Source organism: Rana temporaria, chromosome 5, assembly GCF_905171775.1.
Source record: "Rana temporaria chromosome 5, aRanTem1.1, whole genome shotgun sequence".
NCBI classification, from domain to species: domain Eukaryota; kingdom Metazoa; phylum Chordata; class Amphibia; order Anura; family Ranidae; genus Rana; species Rana temporaria.
Window position 1 is genome coordinate 323,449,117 of NC_053493.1, and position 20,585 is coordinate 323,469,701.

General features: G+C 42.6%; 1 protein-coding gene across 1 annotated transcript in view; it reads left to right on the plus strand.

Moving 5' to 3' along the window:
• Positions 1 to 17,929, plus strand: part of CHCHD7 (coiled-coil-helix-coiled-coil-helix domain containing 7) — a 33,761-nt gene extending 15,832 nt beyond the window's left edge. Inside the window, exon 5 of the mRNA XM_040354608.1 lies at positions 17,718 to 17,929. Coding sequence (XP_040210542.1) covers positions 17,718 to 17,822 — 105 coding nt within the window. The 3' untranslated portion in view covers positions 17,823 to 17,929. The remainder of the gene's footprint in view (positions 1 to 17,717) is intronic.
• Positions 17,930 to 20,585: the final 2,656 nt, after the last annotated feature.

A 20,585-nucleotide genomic window follows, 5' to 3' on the forward strand; every position in this document is an offset into this window, starting at 1 on the left:
TGTGTGTTTTTTCTGGATTTTTGGTTGATATTCTGTCTCTATCATTTAAAATACACCTATAATAACAATTATAGACCCTTCTTTTTTTTGTAAATGGGCAAACTTACAAAATCTTTAGGGAATCAAATGTATTTTTCCCTACTGTATGTGTCCGCCATTCATCATAGAGAAGGCGATCCGTGTAGAAAAAAATCAACACAGTATAGCTAATTTCTCAACCCGCTGAGTCTGCAGCAAATGTATCGAAATGAGCATAAAAAAAAAGACAAAAAACGAAATTCTCAAAAAGAGAAAAGTGCAACCAGTAGGGATGGGTCTGGTATTTCTGTGAGCCGTAATAATGATGCCTATAATGTCATGCTGTTTTAATAAATACACCTTGTGATTATTTTTAAATCCTAAACTGTCAAATAGATGATTTTTAGGTGAAATTCAAAATTTGTAATCAATCATCCTAAAACTCAGAGCTAGCCTTAAATGTTTGTATGGTGCTATTTCTCTTAAAAATTCTTTGGGATGAACCCAAAGTTACATGGATAATGGCACATTGCACTGTATGTCGAAAGCAGCACAAGGTCTTTCTCTTGTTTGTGCTCCTAACCAAAGCTGAATTCCAGATAAAACAGGTAAATTAAATTATGCATTTTACTTTTTATCTACGAAAGGATTTATGATTGTGTTCCACCAGATCCAGACACCCCTGTTAGACAGCACAGCCAGGTACTGGACATCTTTAAGTGATGTGAATTTACCCCAGCATTTGACTTCAAACTAAATCACCAGCAGCACTAATGGGATCATCACTGTGCACTTACCTCCTGAATGCAACTCCTCAAACTGAGTGCTGCTGTGCAGGGAGTTACAGGAGGCTGATATTGAGTCAGATCTAGCTACTTTTGCAAGCTCCATTTAATATACATTGCATTATTTGTTTTCCTCAATAAATACATAACTTATATTTAAAGCTGAACTCCAAGCAGATAAAAAAAAAAAAAACTCCGGTCAAAATGGACAGTCCAAGTTGAAGTGGTACTCTAAAGCCCCATACACACTATCAGTTTTCCTGTCAGTTTTCTCTTCAGGTTTACCAAAACCATGTAGTGCAAGGGCCTGCCTGATTGCATACAAATTGAAACTCTTGAAGTTTTACCTCATATTAGATGGTTTTGGTAAACCTGAAGAGAAAACTGTCAGGAAAACTGATAGTGTGTATGGGGCTTGAGAGTACTTTTGAGGACTGACCAATCTGTTTATGTATGGTGAAATAAAATGTCACCAAGGTTCATATTAAAGTGTAACTAAACCCAACAGCATATATGCAATATATTGTAGCTTATTAATCATTGGATGTGATGCTGCATTGGTTTTTCTTTTTATTCAGGCTTTTTCACCTGGTGATGGGCCAGTAACACACCTTCTGTCACTCTTTAACTGCATTTATGAAGGAGCAACGCAGGCACCCTTGGACAGTAGCATTGTTAGTCAGTGAAGCGGGTGGTCTTGTATGGACTATTTGATTTATATGGACTTTACAGTGGTGACTAACCATTTAATGCTGTACTCCAGCTAACTTATCTTAAACTGGAACTTTACCCATAACAACTTAATAAAAAAGTTCTTTATGAAGGAACATTCATTCCACATTAATACTTATGCTACCAAAATGAGCGTGTGCTGTAAATTGCCTCCAGCATTGTTCCTGTTTCTTCTTCCTGGAGGCTTCCATTTTGCTGAAGCCCACAGTCCCTGAACCTAAATCTTTAGGTTGTCAGAAGATTAGCCTCTACAAATTTGGCACAGTGCCTCAAAATAGAGCAACTGAGCATGTGCAGAAGCAGGGTGAGGCAGTGTATAACTGCAGTTTACACAGTATAGGACTTATTTTTAATGTTTTAAATAGATATACCTGCAAATGGGGCCACCTGAAGTGTTCCAACAAGTCTTAATTTTCTGACTAAACTTCCACTTTAACCACTTAAGGATGTACATATAAGTCGTGCTTTAAAGATTGATATCTCGGTAAAGGCAGTAGCTGCTGCCACAACCGAGATATCCATCTTTTCTTTGAGCGGTCCTGTAAATGATAACGGTGGTCTCTGCAGCGGATTCTCCACGAGACCACCAATATCGGCGGCGGGAGAGGGCCCCCGCCACTCTCCTGTGCCCTCCGCCGCTTACCGGAGCCGTCGGCAGAGGCGATCGGGTTCTGTCCCCTGCTCGGCTGGTATACAAGTGAGGGCAAGATGGCCCCCACCCGTCCCCATAGCAGGGCGGAAGCGAGGTCAAAACGTCACTTCCGCCCATGCTTTTTAAAGCAATATATTCTTGTTGTCATTTTTTCAAATGACACATTTTTTATTTATTTTTTTGCATTTTAGTCTAAATATGGGATGTGAGCTCTTTTTGACCCCAGATCTCATATTTAAGAGGACCTGTCATGCTTTTTTCTATTACAAGGGATGTTTACATTCCTTGTAATAGGAATAAAAGTGACCCATTTTTTTTTTATTTATTTTTTTAGTGTAAAAATGTATAAAATAAATAAGAAAACAAAAATGTGTTTTTATAAAGCGCCCCGTCCTGACGAGCTCACGCGCAGAAGCGAACGCATACGTGAGTAGCGCCCGCATATGAAAACGGTGTTCAAACCACACAAGTGAGGTATCACCGCGATCGTTGGAGCGAGAGCAATAATTCTAGCCCTAGACCTTCTCTGTAACTCAAAAGATGCAACCTATAGAATTTTTTTAAACGTCGCCTATGGAGATTTTTAAGGTTAAAAGTTTGATGCCATTCCAGGAGCGCGCGCAATTTTGAAGCGTGACATGTTGGGTATCATTTTACTTGGCGTAACATTATCTTTCACAATATAAAAAAAAATTGGGCTAACTTTACTGTTTTATTTTTTTTAATTCAAAAAAAGTGCACTTGTAAGACCGCTGCGCAAATACGGTGTGACAAAACGTATTGCAATGACCGCCATTTTATTCTCTAGCGTGTTAGAAAAATATATATATATAATGTTTGAGGGTTTTAAGTAATTTTCTAGCAAAAAACAGTTTTAATCTTGTAAACACCAAATCTGAAAAACAGGCAAGGTCCTTAAGTGGTTAAGAAGTTGCTGCAATATATTTTATTATTTTTATGGGGGTGGGATAAAGGTTTTACATCCCAAAATACAAAGAAGAACACAGGAAGGGTTGCCCCTGGGATTGTATGGGCAGAGGATCAAAAGATAGGGAAGTAAGAGGTGTATATAGAATATACAAAATTTATTGGGTACAAAAAGCATACGAATATACACAAGGTAGGTTATTTAAAAAAAAAAATTGATAGATATATTACAGCTCGGTTCTGAAACACATGGTTGATCTCAGGATAAGAGGCTAAACGAAGTCCCAACATGTTTTGCAATATTTTTGCTTCCTATATTCATTCGTCAGGGGCTGATTTAGAACAAGCTGTATTATCTAGTGATAAAATGTCAAAAAATCAGAAAGGTACAATAAATACAGGTGTATAAATGTATAGACACAGTAGGTGGCAGCATGACAAGTCATTCTCCATGATTTTTAATGACTTCCATTCATATTGGCACGACTTTAAGTCGTGCCAACTTCAAAGTAGTCCCTGCCCTACTTTGGTCCAACTTCCATGCAAGTTGATGTCCATTTACCTCAATGTTAAACCCTCAAGTAGCATGCAAATCGTACCTGAATAATAGACACAATTTCAGTATGACTTTGTAAGCACAAGCAGCTTTTGGACCCTTGTCCCACCCAATCCTTTCAACATAGTAGCCCCTCTCAAGCACATTTTTCTAGCACACATTCACTTCCTGGTTATTCCCTCAGGAACAGTGTGCTCCAAACAGCCCAAAAAAAGAGATGTCCTTGTCCTCCGCTTCTCCTCCTCTTCTTCCTCATGCACTGCTACTGCTGCAGCAGCAATGACAACTGCTGTGGCAATTATTGAGCAGCAAATATTTTCTGTCACAACACACCACACCACAACAACCAGGAAGCAAACAGGAACTGGAAACAACTATGGCAGGAAAAGGAATTACCTCACACCATGTATGTTTTCATTGCTTAATGCCAAAGTTGTGGCAAAGTAGTACTGATCCAAAATCGTGGTGAAATTGCGGCCCCATAATCGCGGCAAAGTCTCACGATTTTGAAGTTCTACAAGTGTGAAAGGGGCCTAAGTGTGTTTTCTGTTGAAATTACTTTCTTCAAGATAAGGAGAAACTTCAGCTGAAGTATGCAGTATGCAGTATAGACTGTTTACTGACATTGCCTGTTTCGTTCTAAAGTTCAGCAGCACATGCATATGGGGGGAGAAATAAGGTTTGGCTTCTTAACCTCAAGGATGATCTGGGAACTGCAGCAAAAAGTCACTTCAAGTGGTATTAGGCCTCGTACACACGGCCGAGGAACTCGACGTGCCAAACACATCGAGTTCCTCGGCCAGTTCAGTCCTGGAGCCGCCGAGGACCTCGGCGGGCCGAGTTCTCCCATAGAACAACGAGGAAATAGAGAACATGTTCTCTATTTCCTCGCCGAGGTCCTCGTCGGCTTCCTCGGCCGAAAGTGTACACACGGCCGGGTTTCTCGGCAGAATTCAGCCAGAAACTCGGTCGGAAGCTGAATTCTGCCGAGGAAACTGGTCGTGTGTACGGGGCCTAACACAGTATGGTGATTTCTGCACATATGATCCTAAACCTTTTCTGTAGCATAGTCGGGTCGATCCCAGGAAAGACCTCCATTGTTGTGGCTACTTTCAATATGATTAACTCTGGATTGTTTTGACTAAGTATAGAATTTCAGTGTAGTCATTGCTGACCTTAAGTATCTCACTCAAGCAATATAAAAAAATCTTTAAATAGAAGAGTAGATCAGCTGGAAGTAATGTGCCTCCTCAATTTGAATGTTCTAAATGTTTGGTAGCATTAAAGTACATACAATGATTATATGTTTGAGCTTTATCACGTTTCTCTGAAACTCCAAATTTATACATCGCAATTTGTATCATGACAAACCTACAATTTCAATATGTATAGACAGTATTGCAAATTATTGTATTTTAATCCATTTTTGAATGCGTAAGAAAAACTTGCTTCTATTGCCAGGAAATATAAATGCATTCCTTGCCTAAATCTTATTATAGGTATTTATATAGCAGCAATTTACAGAGTGATTTACATACTGTACATTTTACATCAGTTCCTGTCCTCAAGAAGCTTACAATCTAATGTCCTGTGTTAACATGCATACACACATATTGGGGTGAATTTAGATAGGATCCAGTTAAAGCGGAGCTCCACCCTAAAGTGGAACTCACGCTGATCGGAACCAACCGATCAGCGTGACAGGATTCAGCAAGTGCTCCCTGATGCTTGGGACTGGAGAGTATATTTCTGACAGAAGCATAGTAGATAGGGGCATCGCTCCTGCTGAACCAGCCAAATTTCAATCAGCCCATGGCTGGCTTTAGTATTGACTGCAAACTTTTTTTCTGTCAATTGGCTTAACCAAGAAGACCCCACCACCTCAGTACTATAGTAGAAACTGACAGGACACTCCAGACATGAAACCCAGAGTGCAGAGACATGCATCATTTCTAAGATTGGTCACTTTAATGTCCCAAGCAGGACATATCTACTACCTCCAGCGTGTGCTAGGTTATGAAAGTCTTCCAGCTAGTGTCCACGGAGGTTTCTTTTGGACTCTACAGTTATTTGTATATTCCACATTACAGAGAATGAAAAGTTTGGCTCAATGACCGAGTCAGGTGGGTGTAACTGGAAATTCTGATGTCAGTCACTTAGAGATATAAGTCAACATGCCATTCACTTTACAAGAATATCACTTCTGTGTGGAGTTGGTTTACATCATTGTCCCTGCAAATACTCCTAAGCCTCAAATTTGGCTGCACTGATACCTGTAATATAAACCACAGGGTACTACCACCGCTATGTTTCCTGGGATGCTTGTTCCTGTGCTTTCCAGACAATATAGCCATCACACTGAATACCAGCAGTAGTTATCCAGTGAAATGTATCACCTAGTGATATACAAATAACAATAGAAGAGTTATGTTGAGAACAAAGTTGCAGGCTGTTAGGCTATTCTATCTATCTATCTATCTATCTATCTATATATATATATATATATATATATATATATATATATATATATATATATATATATATCAAATTATGCTTGCAAAACCTGCTGTGAGGAAATATTGCATAACAATATTGTTTAATACATTCTGTTATAACCATATTCATGTGGGTTCTTTACCCTCATTCGATTCAGCGTTTGTGTCCATCTGCAGCTCTACTCTCCCCTTACTTCCTGGACTCACAAGCTTTGTTGATGCAGCAGGAGCCATTGGCTGCTGTCAATCAAAGATGATATGAAGGAAGCGGGGCAGAGTCGCACTGTCTGTCTATAGATGCAGACAGTGAGGCTTGGGAGTAAGCCTGCATGAGTGCCTCCCATAGATGGCCCCTTCCTATAGGAGCATTCATCAGGAAGGGCCCCCGAAAAGAGGAGGTTAAAGTAATTAGATCAGGTAAAGGCGGCTCTTTGGACTTACAGTATCTGCTACAGCTTGCTGTTCCCTGCTCGTCTGCAAGTTTAGGATGGGGAGACGGTCTGTTTCTTCACTTCTCCACGGATGCATCTACTAAGCATGATACTCGGCCTCCCCACCGCTGATTCAGGGATCTGTGAGTTCATATCCTGCTTGCTGTTCTGTTGCTGTTACTGGTCCTTACAGTTTTGCTGATGTTCACTGTAAGGCCTTGTACTCACGGCAGGACATGTCCGATGAAAACGGTCTGCAGACTGTTTCCATCGGACATGTCTGGCCGGGGACTGCCCGGGGACTTCTGTTCGATGGCTATACACACCATCGAACAGAAGTCCGCGCATAAACAATACGCGGGGCGTGTCCGCGGTGTCGACGCGTCGATGACGCGGTGTCGCCGCGACAGTGACGCGGCGGCGTGGGCGGCCTGCCTTTAAAATGCTTCCACGCATGCGTCAAAGTCATTCGACGCATGCGAGGGATGGCGGGCGGCAGGACATGTACGGTAGGTCTGTACAGACGACCGTACATGTCTGGGCGGACAGGTTTCCAGCGGACTGTTTTAAAGCAAGTCCGGGAAACAGTTGTCTGCTCAGAAACGGTCTGTCAGACAATTGTTTGCTGGAATCCTGTCCGCGCCGCTGTACACACGACGGAACATGTCTGCTGAAACTGGTCTGCGGACCAGTTTCAGCAGACATGTTTGGTCGTGAGTACGGGGCCTCAGGCTTTTCTTTTTTGTTGCACATGTTGTGCATTTCATGTTTAAACCATTGCAACTCAAGTTTGTGCGCCTGACATTGTCAGGTGAACTATGCTGCATCTTCTTTTCTCCCTTAGGGACAGAACTACTATGCAGACTATTATACCTTTTATTATTATTATGATCATACTACAGTTTGTTTTTTTGCATTGACTCAGGAGCCTGTACTTTCTGTAAATGCTCCTTCTATGCCAGCTATAAACCATCATCTCTACAATTTTTGTTGGGCGAGTATGAAGCAGTGAGCCTGTCTGTCTGGCTTGCGCCCCTCACAAGTGGAGTTGTTTTATTTTTTAACCGTTTTTTGAACACATGCTTTCCGTGTTTGAGATGGGGTGGGGGAGGTATACTGTACCCCTTGATATGGACTGGGGTGTTGGGCGGATTTGTTTTTTATTATGTTTCAGTTTTATTTGTTTTATTTTTGTGGGTGGTGAAAATGACCGTACTTACCAATACATACTTTGCATGTATATGCTTTCTTCAAAATGTGTTGCAATGCTTTATTCTCTGAGGGGAGTGTGTCTCTAATCTGGGTGTGGATATGGGCCTCCGCTATTGTACCCCCAGTTAATTTTTGTCTAACTTTTCCCTCATGTCTCAAGTCTATAATTTCATGAAATGTCCATGACCTGAACTCGGCAGTCAAAAGTTCCTTTAGTGTTCAAATGTCTGCAGAAATTTAGCCCCCATATGTGTATCTTAGAGGAAACACATCTTCAAGGCTCTAAAACTACCAGGTTGAGGCGGCCTTGGGTGGGATCACTTTATCATGCCACCTACTCTAGCTATGCACGTGGTGTGAGTATCCTAGTGAGGATAGAATCTTTATTGTTTCAGGCCCTGGATGTCCATACAGACCTGGATGGTAAATACATAATTCTCAATGATTGTATATATGATACAACCATGGGTATTGTCAAGATCTACCTCCCGCCTCTGCTACCCAGGTTCTCAATACATCTATGCAAATGTTGCTGGTATATTATGCTGCTGAAATTTTGCTGTTGGGAGATTTTCCCTTTCCGGGATCTGGATAGGCTGTATTCTGTGTCCCGGGGAACACCAGACCTCGTAAATTGGGCTTATATTTTTTGCCCTCACTGATATCTCTGGTGGCACCTACACCCAACTAGTAATTTACCTGTCATTCCACCACTTTTAAGACACTTTCTAGGATTGACTTGACTTTAGCCTCTTACACATACAGAGAGAGAATGAGCGCTTGTGCCACACTCAGTGTGTGCCTCCAACCTGATTGCTCAAAGTGGATTTAAAAAAAATAGTGAAATGGTACATTACATTAGCTACCTCCTGTTCTAATTACCCTGTAGAAGGAATATGCCTATAGCTACCCATTCTCTGGGTGTTTTGGTCTGGTTAAGTGATCTCCCCAGTGCCAGCTTCAGGGGAGAGGAGAAAGTGCCAACAATGGCTGGAATGCTTGACGTCACCTATAGGCTTACTATGGGGCATCCATTGTGAGCTGTTCCTCCTGAAGCCAACCGCTAGAAGCTAATCATGTGACCAGATCTGGGCACCCTGAGAATAGTTATGTGTAAGCATCTTCCTTCTACAGGGTAGTTAGAAGGGGGGGGGGACTGTTTTAAACGTATTTAAATCTAGACTGGAACTGCACTTTAATCTACAGTCAGTAGGATGTGTCCCTTGTGCTGATGCCCCTTTTAGGTAAAATCCTTCTCCGTCTCACCCAATTTTGTAATGTTTCAGTATGGCAGTGGTTAACAGAACTAACAGGCTGTCCTCAAGAGAGCCTGACTATGCCTGCCCTTTGTACCCAGCTTCTGCAGCTACTGCAGCTGCTGACTTTTAATATCAGCACACTTACCTGTCCTGGAGTCCAGCGCCGTCCGCAGCAGAGGACGAGAGAATGCTCGTCACTCTGCTGCCCCCACCTCCATCCCCGGTGAGGGAACCAGAAAGTGAAGCGCTCCGGCTTCACTGCCCGGTTCTATATGGCGCCAAGGAAAGATGGAAAAATCTCCAAAAGGCATCAAATTACAGATTAGACATTCTTATATGTCAAAAAAGTTAGATTTTATTTCCATCATTTACACTTTCAAAATGACAGAAAACAAAAAAATGGCGTCTGCAAAAGTTTTGGCACCCTGCAGAATTTATAGCATGCACTACCCCCTTTGCAAAGCTGAGACCTGCCAGTGTCATGGATTGTTCTTAATCATCGTCTGGGAAGACCAGGTGATGTCAATCTCAAAGGTTTTAAATGCCCAGACTCATCTGACCTTGCCCCAACAATCAGCACCATGGGTTTTTCCAAGCAGTTGTCTAGAAAACTGAAACTGAAAATAGTTGACGCTCACAAAGCTGGAAATGGCTATAAGAAGATAGCAAAGTGTTTTCAGATGTCAATATCCTCTGTTCGGAATGTAATTAAGAAATGGCAGTCATCAGGAACAGTGGAAGTTAAAGCAAGATCTGGAAGACCAAGAAAAATATCAGACAGAACAGCTCACAGGATTGTGGGAAAAGCAATTCAAAACCCACGTTTGACTGCACGATCCCTCCAGAAAGATCTGGCAGACACTGGAGTTGTGGTACACTATTCCACTATAAATAGATACTTGTACAAATATGGGGCCATATTCTGAGTAAGGATACGATGGAGTATCTCAGGATACTCCATCGTATCTCTCTTTTTTGGCCCGTGTATCTATGCAACTGATTCTTAGAATCATTTTCGCATAGATACACTTAAGATCCGCCATGTGTAAGTCACTTACACTGTCGGATCTTAAATGTAATTACGCCGCCCGCCGCTAGATGGCGTTTACATTCAGGTCTTATTTGTTTATGCAAATGAGCCTGATACGCCGATTCCCGAACGAATTTGCTTTGCGTAACCATCGCTAACGACGTTTGCGTAAGCGTAAACTTACCCCTGCTATATGAGGGGTAAGTTTACGCAAGTCCCACGTAGGCCATGTTAAGTATGGCGTCGGGTCTGCGTCGTGTTTTTCCGTTGGCTACGTCGTTTCCCTAAGTCCCTAAGTTGAATACGACTTTACGTCAATGACGCCAACGTGTGCGTCATTGACGTAAAGTCGTATTCAAGAACGACTTGGGGAAACGACGTAGCCGACGGAAAAACACGACGCGGACCCGACGCCATACTTAACATGTTTTACACTGAGAACTGGAGCATGCGCACTGGGCTATTTTAAGCCTGGCGCATGCGCAGTTCGTTAGAATCGGGGGCGCGCTTAATTTAAATAGAAGCCGCCCCCTTGGAGATACGCGTGGCTACGCCGGGCCATTTACACTCCGCCGCCCCAAACTACGGAGCAAGTGTTTGGGGAATACAGCACTTGCTCCTGTAGGTTGGGGCGGCGGAGTGTAAATGGCTTACGCGCCGCCCGCGGGAAATCTAGGAGAATATGGCCCATGGTCTTCATGGAAGAGTCATCAGAAGAAAACCTCTTCTACGTCCTCACCACAAAAATCAGCGTTTGAACTTTACAAATGAACATATAGACAAGCCTGATGCATTTGGGAAACAAGTTCTGTGGACCGATGAGGTTAAAATAGAACTTTTTGGCCGGAATGAGCAAACGTACGTTTGGAGAACAAAGGGCACAGAATTTAATGAAAAGAACCTCTGTCCAACTGTTAAGCATGGGGGTGGATCAATCATGCTTTGGGGTTGTATTGCAGCCAGTTTCAGCAAATGTTGGATGGTAACTTGATGCCATCTGTGAAAAAGCTGAAGTTAAAGAGAGGATGGCTTCTACAAATGGATAATGATCCTAAACACACCTCAAAACCCACGGGGAATTACATCAAGAGGCGTAAACTGAAGGTTTTGCCATGGCCGTCACAATCTCCTGACCTCAACACAATTGAAAATCTATGGATAGACCTTAAAAGAGCAGTGTGTGACAGACAGCCCAGAAAAGGGGGCAGTGCAAGATATTAACTCTGCAGGATGCCCAAACTTTTGCAGACGCCATTTTTTTGTTTTCTGTAATTTTGAAAGTGTAAATGATTGAAATAAAATCTAACTTTTTTTGCCATATAAGAATGTCTAATCTGTAATTTGATGCCTTTTGGAGATTTTTCCATCTTTCCTTGGCTTCGTTATGCACATTAATACAAATTTTTACCTGGGGTGCCCAAATTTTCGATCCCCACTATATGTAGCGATCATGAGACTGGAACTTCAGCTGCCATTTTTCCTGGTTGATAATTTTTAGTCTCACCTGTTGCCTGAAAACTCACACACAAAGCTACAGGGACTCAGTGATCACCTGGATTTTGCAGTTCCCCCATAAGGGACATGCTGAGTCATTCGGTCCGCAATCCATTTCTTGAGTACTCTGCAGAGGCAATGGCAGATTACAGGATCTTTGGAGAGGGAGCATATTGATCAAACAGCTGGAATTTCACTGTGGTCCCAGAGGAAGCGCGAGTTCCTCATAGGTTGATATCAGCTCAGTTGTTCCTAAGAAAACTCTTACACTGACACTGCTCCATCCCCTTGATTCTGGCTCCCTCACAGATGTGCAACATGTGGCCAGCCAGACTTAAATATGATTTTCTGTTGCCATGTCTTATATTCGCCAAAGGGACTTTTGCCACTACTGACATTAAGGTTCTTCTGTTTCTCCTCCCCCTTACTATGTTCACGACTTGCAACCTTAATTCCCTTGTAAACTTGCATTTGCAGTGTGTAATAGTGTCTGGTCCTTCCCTATTCTTGATAAGCCAATTGGGCTTTATATAATGAATAGCCCAACTCCGAGAGCTTATTTACCCCTCCTGGCATTTTTGTACCCTACAGAGGACTAATTAAAAAGAAATGAACTGCTTACTGTGGACACCGCTATTTTTGCACCAAATAATCAATCTACTGTGTGGGTTTATACATTTTTTTTAGACATTCCCTCCTTTAAGGATTTAGTGGATAGGCATTTGGAGACTATTTTGAAGTCTGCCTTTGCTCTGGCAAGTCTAGCCTGTATTGACACCTTATTAGTTGCCCAGATTACAGCAAACTGGGCTGGATAATTCAATAGTGGACTGTTTCCTAATATGGATCTATTCTGTCTACAAGTTTACAGCTCTTTCCCTGAACCCTACTCATTAGATTTCACAGTCCTTACTTTCTGTGCACAGAATTTTTTGGCTTTGAGCTTGGTTAGCTCACCCTGCTTAAGAAAGGTGCTTTTTGTATATGGTCTTTGAAGATGACCTACTATTTGGAAAAATCCTTGAGGAATACATTTAGGTGATTATGGAGGGTTGCTACCTGATATCCACAATTACACCTGTCTATTGAATTGTCTGCCTCTACCTTAGTGTTGTCATCTGTTTCATGTCCATATTTTTGTGGCAGACCCCCTAAACTATCAGATCTGATCAGAATCCCTAACACTGAAGGTTGGTAAGGACATCATTTGACATTTGCTCCAGCTTGGTACAGAGATAACCTGGCTTTAATTTTAAGAGAGGTACAGAGTCTCATTTGCTGTCCTCTGTCTTTTCCATTCTACTACCTGTTTTACTTGTTGCTTTCCAAAAAGTAGACTGTTTTTCTTCACCTCCTAGCAGCTTACAGTCACAAGGGGTGGTCATCTTTTTCTGTTTTAGGTCCAAATACAAGGACTTTCCAAATCTTACAAATGGACCTGTGGCAGTTTATAGGAATGCATGTCCCATCATACCCATCAAACATTCTATTCATATTACTGCAGTACCTGGACTCCTATAGCCGGATTCAGGTAGAGCGGCGTACATTTGAGCGGGCGTAGTGCAGCTCATTTGCGCTACGCCGACGTAAAATACAGAGGCAAGGGCAGTATTCACAAAGCACTTGCTCCCTAAGTTACGTCGGCGTAGCGTAAATGGGCCGGCGTAAGCCCGCCTAATTCAAATTAGGAAGGTAGTGGGCGTGTTGTATTAAAATTAGCCGTGACCCCATGTAAATGACTTCACGAACGGCGCATGCGCGCGCATGCTCAGAATCACGTCGAATTTACGCCCTAAGATACGACGGCTCAATGGCAACAACGTGAACGTAACCTACGCCCAGCCCCATTCACGTACGACTTGCGTAAACAACGTAAAATCCGACGGCAGTTCCAACGTCCATCCCCTAACATGGCTTAGACCAGCTATTTGGTGGTTTATCTTTAAGCCTGAAAAATGCCTTACGTAAACGGCGTAGATTACAGCGACGGGCGTAAGTACGTTCGTGAATCGGCATATCTAGGTCATTTACATATTCGACGTGTAAATCAACGGAAGCGCCCCTAGCGGCCAGTGTAAATATGCACCCAAGATACGACGGCGTAGGAGACTTACGTCGGTCGTATTAAGCCAGAATTCAGGCGTATCTAGTATTGAGAATAAGGCGCATAGATACAATGGTGCATCTGTACACTTACTCTGCGTATCTGTAGATACGCCAGCGTAAGTCTTTCTGAATCTGGCCCCTAGTTGGTCTTCTGTAGATGTGCCTCTAAGTCTACTGTGGGAGGCTTCTGTCTGGTCTTCTGTGAATCAGCTACACTTATGTGAGATTATCTAACCTTAATAACAATTGTGATTTATTTTACTTCCCATCTATTCACACTTTAATGTAGGCTTTACATTAAAGAAAAAAGTTACCACACTCTGTGGTGCTATATCATTAGATCCTTAATCACACCCTGAACATTCATATCCCATGGAACCTTGCCCAATGCCCAAATGCTAATGCTCACACTATATACCCGGATCAAGCACCTAAATTCACCTTTAAACCCATCTCCATCATAGCCACAAAAACATAATTCGGTCTCTGCGCAACAGCACAGCACCCAATGACATCATTCCCACTAAACTGCTGAAAGAAAGTGCCGATATATTGGCACCAGCTATCACGCAGCTTATAAATCAATCATTCAAGGAGGGCATGGTGCCATCCTTGTTGAAACAAGGCACAATAAAACCGATCTTAAAAAAACCCACCATCGACCCTAAAGACCCAAACAATAGGAGGCCCATAACAGGTCTAAATGTTTTCTCCAAAATAATGGAGAAAGAAGTTGTACAACAGTTACAACTGCATTAAGAAACCCAAAAATTACTTGATACGTTTCAATCAGGCTTCCGGCCAGGGCACGGAACTGAAACTGCTCTAGTAAAAATATGGGATGACATCCTAGAGGCCGCAGATGAAGGAGAATCCTCTCTCCTGATCCTGTTGGACCTTAGTGCGGCCTTTGACACGGTAGACCATGGACTACTACTCACTAGGCTAACTGAAGTAGCCAAAGTCGCAGAAGCCGATTTACCATGGTTCTCCTCCTTTTTGGAAAACCGATCACAAACAGTGAAATTGGGATCTTTCACATCAGGAAAGCATACGGTATCATGCGGAGTCCCTCAGGGATCTCCCTTATCACCACTACTGTTCAATATCTATCTCCTCTATCATCAGGAACCAGAAGCTACTTTACCATTCCTATGCAGACGACACTCAACTATATCTCCGCGTCAGCAACGAAAAGGATCATTCTCTTGGATTAGAGAGATCCCTTACTCTAATAGATAACTGGATGACATCCAGTTATCTTAAACTTAATGGTTCAAAAACAGAGCTTCTCCTGTTTCACGCAAACCGGAAAAGTCACTCCACCCCAACTTGGACCCCACCGCCCATTCTGGGTAAAAATATCTCCCCTAGCACCAAAGTCAAAAGTCTCGGAGTCATCTTCGACTCCTACATGACAATGGATGCACAAATAGGGTCAGTAGTCAGCGGATCCCATCATCTGCTACGCCTACTACGCCGACTTACCCCCTTTATCCCTAAAGAGGACATTGCAGTCGTAGTGGGAACAATCATCAATTCCAGACTAGACTACGCTAATGCCCTTTATTTAGGACTTCCCAAATACCAAATCTACCACTAGTCTGCAAGTCGTTCAAAATACGGCCGCTCTATTAGTGACTGGAAAAAAACCATGGGAGTCGATCTCCTTTTCGCTTAGATCTCTTCACTGGCTACCAGTGAAAGACAGAATCACTTTTAAGGCACTTTGCCTAACACACAAGTGTATTCAAGGAAACGCTCCCCAATATCTATGCGAAAAAATAAAAATTTATAACCCAAATCGCATTCTGCGATCAACAAATCAAAACCTACTGGAAATACCCAAGGCAAGATACAAATCCAAAGGAGATCGGAGATTTGCTGTCCAAGGACCTCGACTGTGGAATGCACTACCAACCACCATCTGACTGGAGTCGGACCACTTGCCTTCAGGAGAATGATTAAAACTCATCTCTTCTGAGGTAAAGGGTTTCCTTACAGAAGGAATGGAAACAGCGCCCAGAGGCGATTCAGTTCGCATGTGTTGCGCTCTATAAGTTTTTCACTCACTCACTCACTTCGGTTGATACTGCTTCCTTCTTGTGTTCCTTCAATTTTGTATTGCACAGGGTATCTGGGTCTAATCCTGACATCATGCGTAATCACATCTCCTCCAGGATGACATTTTGTCTATCGCTAACCCTATGTTCATGAACCTACTCTCATTGGTAGCCTTTGATTGTCCCTCCATGAGAAATTCTCTCAGGGTTTGCTTCAGTTCTTCGGGACACCCAGTGGCCAGTTTTCCTCACTCAAGTTCATTGGAACTCTACTCCTTACTTTGTAGGGAGGTTGGTACTACTACCTGGACCCCTTTATACCCAGATCTCCCTGGCCTACAATCCTCAGACTCTGTCCTTAGTTTTGATATACCCTTCCTCCCTCAAGGATTGCCAAGTTGCCTGCCTGTGTTTTGAGCTGAGAAGTCATCCTGTTCACGTCCCCTCAAAGACCTGGCCATTTGGTACGTTCAGCTCCATTTTCCGGCTTAGTACTGGTAAAAAGCACATTGCCCCTGTTCTCAGTACTGGTGTGGACACTTGTGTAAAATGATGGGGGCTGTGATGTGAAAGATCTGTGTCACAGCACAAATGTGAGGTTTGGACCTTCACTGGATGAACATTTTATAGAGTGGACCTCTGTGAATTTGAATTCAATGCCCCTGCTGCCCTGCTGTATGCTTTCTTGCGACCATGTGCATGAAGCCTAAAAGCTGTCAATCTAGTTACTTATGCAGCAAAATATTTTCATATTTCCCAAGATGCTTTCATATTACTGCACAAATTTTCAGTTGGAATGCAAAATTTCAGTTATTCATTTTATATCCTTGTGTTTTTCATGACAAAAAAATAAGAATGATATTTTGAAAAGCTAAATTATAACAAAATAATATCTCTTTGGACTATATAAGTGTCAATCATGGGAAAGCATGTGACTCAATCTTTTCCTCCATTGTGCTTGATTGGCCACAGACAACCAGTGCAGTCACATGGGGTGAGGAAGAAGTCCACAGGTTCACTTAAGTTCTATCTAAAGCTAAAAAAACTTTTCTTTCCATTTTGACTAGGGTTATAGTGTTGGGAGGTGAGTTGTCACTGAAACAGGTGTTGGAAGATTTTCCTATAATTCTTGTTCAACTGACAATGGTCAGTGGGACAGATAGAGAGATTGAGTCTCTCCAGATGGGTCATAAACAGCAATGGCAACCTGACAGGGGTTTGGCCAGTCCCCACTACAAGACCCCTGCTGCTGTCTCTGAGCTTATGAGGAGGAAGCGAACAGAGAGCTACTGCTCCCTTGCATAGCGATTTGATCTTGATCAGGCTCTGGTAAGTATAAGCTGGGGTCTGGGGATGGGCTGCACTCTGAAGATTTTTTACCTTGATTCAGAGAAGGCATTAAAGTGATTGTAAAGGTTTGTTTTAAAAAAAAATATATAACAAACATGCCTATACTGATATACTATACAAGGGTTTTGCACAGAGCAGCCCCGATCCTCCTTTCTGGGGTCCCCTGATGGTGCTCCTGGCCCCTCCTCTTCATAGAGTGCCCCTGCGGAGAGCCACATTCTACAGAGGCACTCGTGTGGGCGCGCTCCCAAGTCCTACTGCTGCATTCATTGGCACAGACAGCAGGACTCAGGCCTGCCCCCCAACTCCCGTGTCACTGGATTTTATAGACGGCAGTGGGAGCCAAAGGCTTTTGCTGCTATCATGAGGACCCGAGAAAGCTGCTGGGCTCATTCTCGTTGTTGGAAAAATCAGGTTCAGGTAAATAAAAGGGGTTCTGGAGGAGCTGCACCTTACAACTCCTTTATGGTAAAAAAAAAAAAAACCTTCAGCTTTTAGAACCACTTTATAGAAATGTTTAGTGTTTGATTTCTGGCATATAATGGCAAACACAATGGATAATTTATATTTTGCTCTAACTAAATTAAAATTCATCTTTTTATTTCAGCACAAAGTCATGATACAAAGAAGAAGTGATGGTTTAAGTCCTGCTATGCCAACAGCTGAAGAAAGAAAGCAGATATTGGCATCATTTGACTCTGTGCCATATTAAGAAAGAACAATAATTGTGCTCATTGTTTTAGGTTTTATTTAATTCTCCAATATCGCTTATATTCACCAGGAGATTGTACATTTTATATTAAATGTGCATAAAGGTTGTTTGGTTTATCAATTTACTTGCAATTACAGAACTAGCCACTGTATATCGCACACATTGCAGTGCCATGAAGACTATGATGGTCAAAATCCATGCTAAGCAGCACTGAAGTGGTGTAGGGCTGCAACTAACGATTATTTTTTTCATAATCGATTAGTTGGCCAATTATTCTTTCGATTAATCGGTTAATAACCTTAAAAAATGTGTGGTGTATAATTTAGTTAATATATAAAGTTTTTATATAAAGTTTAAAAAAACAATTTATTCTTAAATATCCCTATGAAGTGGTAAATACACTGCTCAAAAAAATTAAAGGAACACTTTGAAAACATATTAGATCTCAACGGGAAAAAAAAATCTCATGCTGGATATCTATACTGATATGGACTGGGTAATGTGTTAGGAATGAAAGGATGGCACATCATTTGATGGAAATGAAAATTATCCACCTACAGAGGGCTGAATTCAAAGACACCCTGAAAATCAAAGTAAAAAAAGCAAGCTAGTCCATTTTGCTGAAATTTCATTGCAACAACTCAAAATGGTCCTCAGTGGTTTGTATGGCCCCCAAGTGCTTGTATGCATGCCTGATAACATCAGGGCATGGGATAGAATAAGGTCCTGGACTGCTGCACTCCTTAAAACGATGTCTTTATTTGTACAAATAAAATCCAAAAACAACCAAAGCAATACAGTCAAAACGTGGTGAACAGCAAGAAAAAGGTGGCTGACATGTTTCACATCATATGATGCTTACCCAAGTGCTTGTATGCATGCCTGACAAAATCAGGGCATGCTCCTAATGAGACGACGTATGGTGTCCTGGGGTATTTCCTCCCAGATCTGCACCAGAGCATCACTGAGCTCCTGAACAGACTGAGGTGCAACTTGTCGGCACCGGATGGACCGAAACATAATGTCCCAGAGGTGTTCTTTTGGATTTAGGTCAGGTGAGCGTGGGAGCCATTTAATGGTATCAATTTCTTCATCCTCCAGGAACTGGCTGTATGCTTTCACCACATGAGGCATTGTCGTGCACCAGGAGGAAGCCAGGACCCACTGCACCAGCGTAGGGTCTGACAATGGGTCCAAGGATTTCATCCCGATACCTAATGGCAGTCAGGGTGCCATTGTGTAGCCTGTACAGATCTGTGTGCATCCCTCCATGGATATGCCTCCCCAGACCATCACTGAACCACCACCAAACCGGTCATGCTGAACGATGTTACAGGCAGCATAAAGTTCTCCGCGGCTTCTCCAGACCCTTTCACTCTGTCACATATGCTCAGGGTGAACCTTCACTGTAAAAAGCATGGGGCACCAGTGGTGGACCTGACAATTCTGGTGTTCAATGGAAAATGCCAATCGAGCTCCACAGTGTCCGGCAGTGAGCACAGAGCACACTAGAGGACGTCGGGCCCTCAGGCCACCCCCATGAAGTCTGTTTCTGATTGTTTGGTCAGAGACATTCACACCAATGGCCTGCTGGAGGTCATTTTGTAGGGCTCTGGCAGTGCTCATCCTGTTCCTCCTTGCACAAAGGAGCAGATACCGGTCCTGCTGATGGTTTAAGGACCTTCTATGGCTCTGTCCAGCTCTCCTAGAGTAACTGCCTGTCTCCTGGAATCTCCTCCATGCTCTTGAGACTGTGCTGGGAGACACGACAAACCTTCTGGCAATGACACGTATTGATGTGCCATCCTGGAGGAGTTGGACTGCCTGTGCAACCTTTATAGGGTCCAAGTATCGCCTTGTGCTACCAGTAGTGACACTGACTCTAGCCAAATGCAAAACTAGTGAAAAACAGTCAGAAAAGATGAGTAGGGAAAAAAATGTCAGACACCTCCACCTGAAAAAACATTCCTGTTTTGGAGGTTGTCTCATTGTTGCCCATCTAGTGCACCTGTTGTTAATTTCAATTAACAGCAAAGCAGCTGAAACTGATTAACAACCCCCTCTGTATACACCCCTCCCCCCTCTGCTACTTAACTGACCAGATTAATATCCCAGGAGTTCTGATTCAAAAGTGTCACTTTAATTTTTTTTGAGCAGTGTATAAATAACCAACTATATGGTTAGGGAGCAAAAGCTCTAATCCACTCTGAGAATAACAAACAGAAGAGATATATTGTATATACTATTAGAGGGTGATTCTGGTAAATATCATCAGACTCAGATCAAAAAATTGTATTTTAAAGAAAAAAAATTAAAGACTGTTTTTCAAACAGGACTTGTAATATACTATGGGGCAGATCCACAGACCTCTGCGCCGAGCACTGCATATCTAAGATACGCTACGCCGCTGTAACTTATCTTTTTTTAGTTTGAATCCTCAACGAATCCGCGCCATAAGTTACGGCGGCGTAGTGTATCGCTCGCGGCGTAAGGGCACAGAATTCAAATGGATGTGATGAGGGCGTGTTTTATGTTAATACGTCGTGACCCGACGTAAACAACGTTTTTTTGGAACTGCGCATGCACCGTCCCTGGGGTATCCCAGTGCGCATGCTCGAAATTAAACCGGAACCTGCCAATGCTTACGACGGTGACGTCATTCTATGCAAATTCCTATTCGCGAACGACTTACGCAAGCAACGTAAAAAATTCAAAATTGTACGCGGGAAAGACGGCCATACTTAACATTGAGTACGCCTCAGT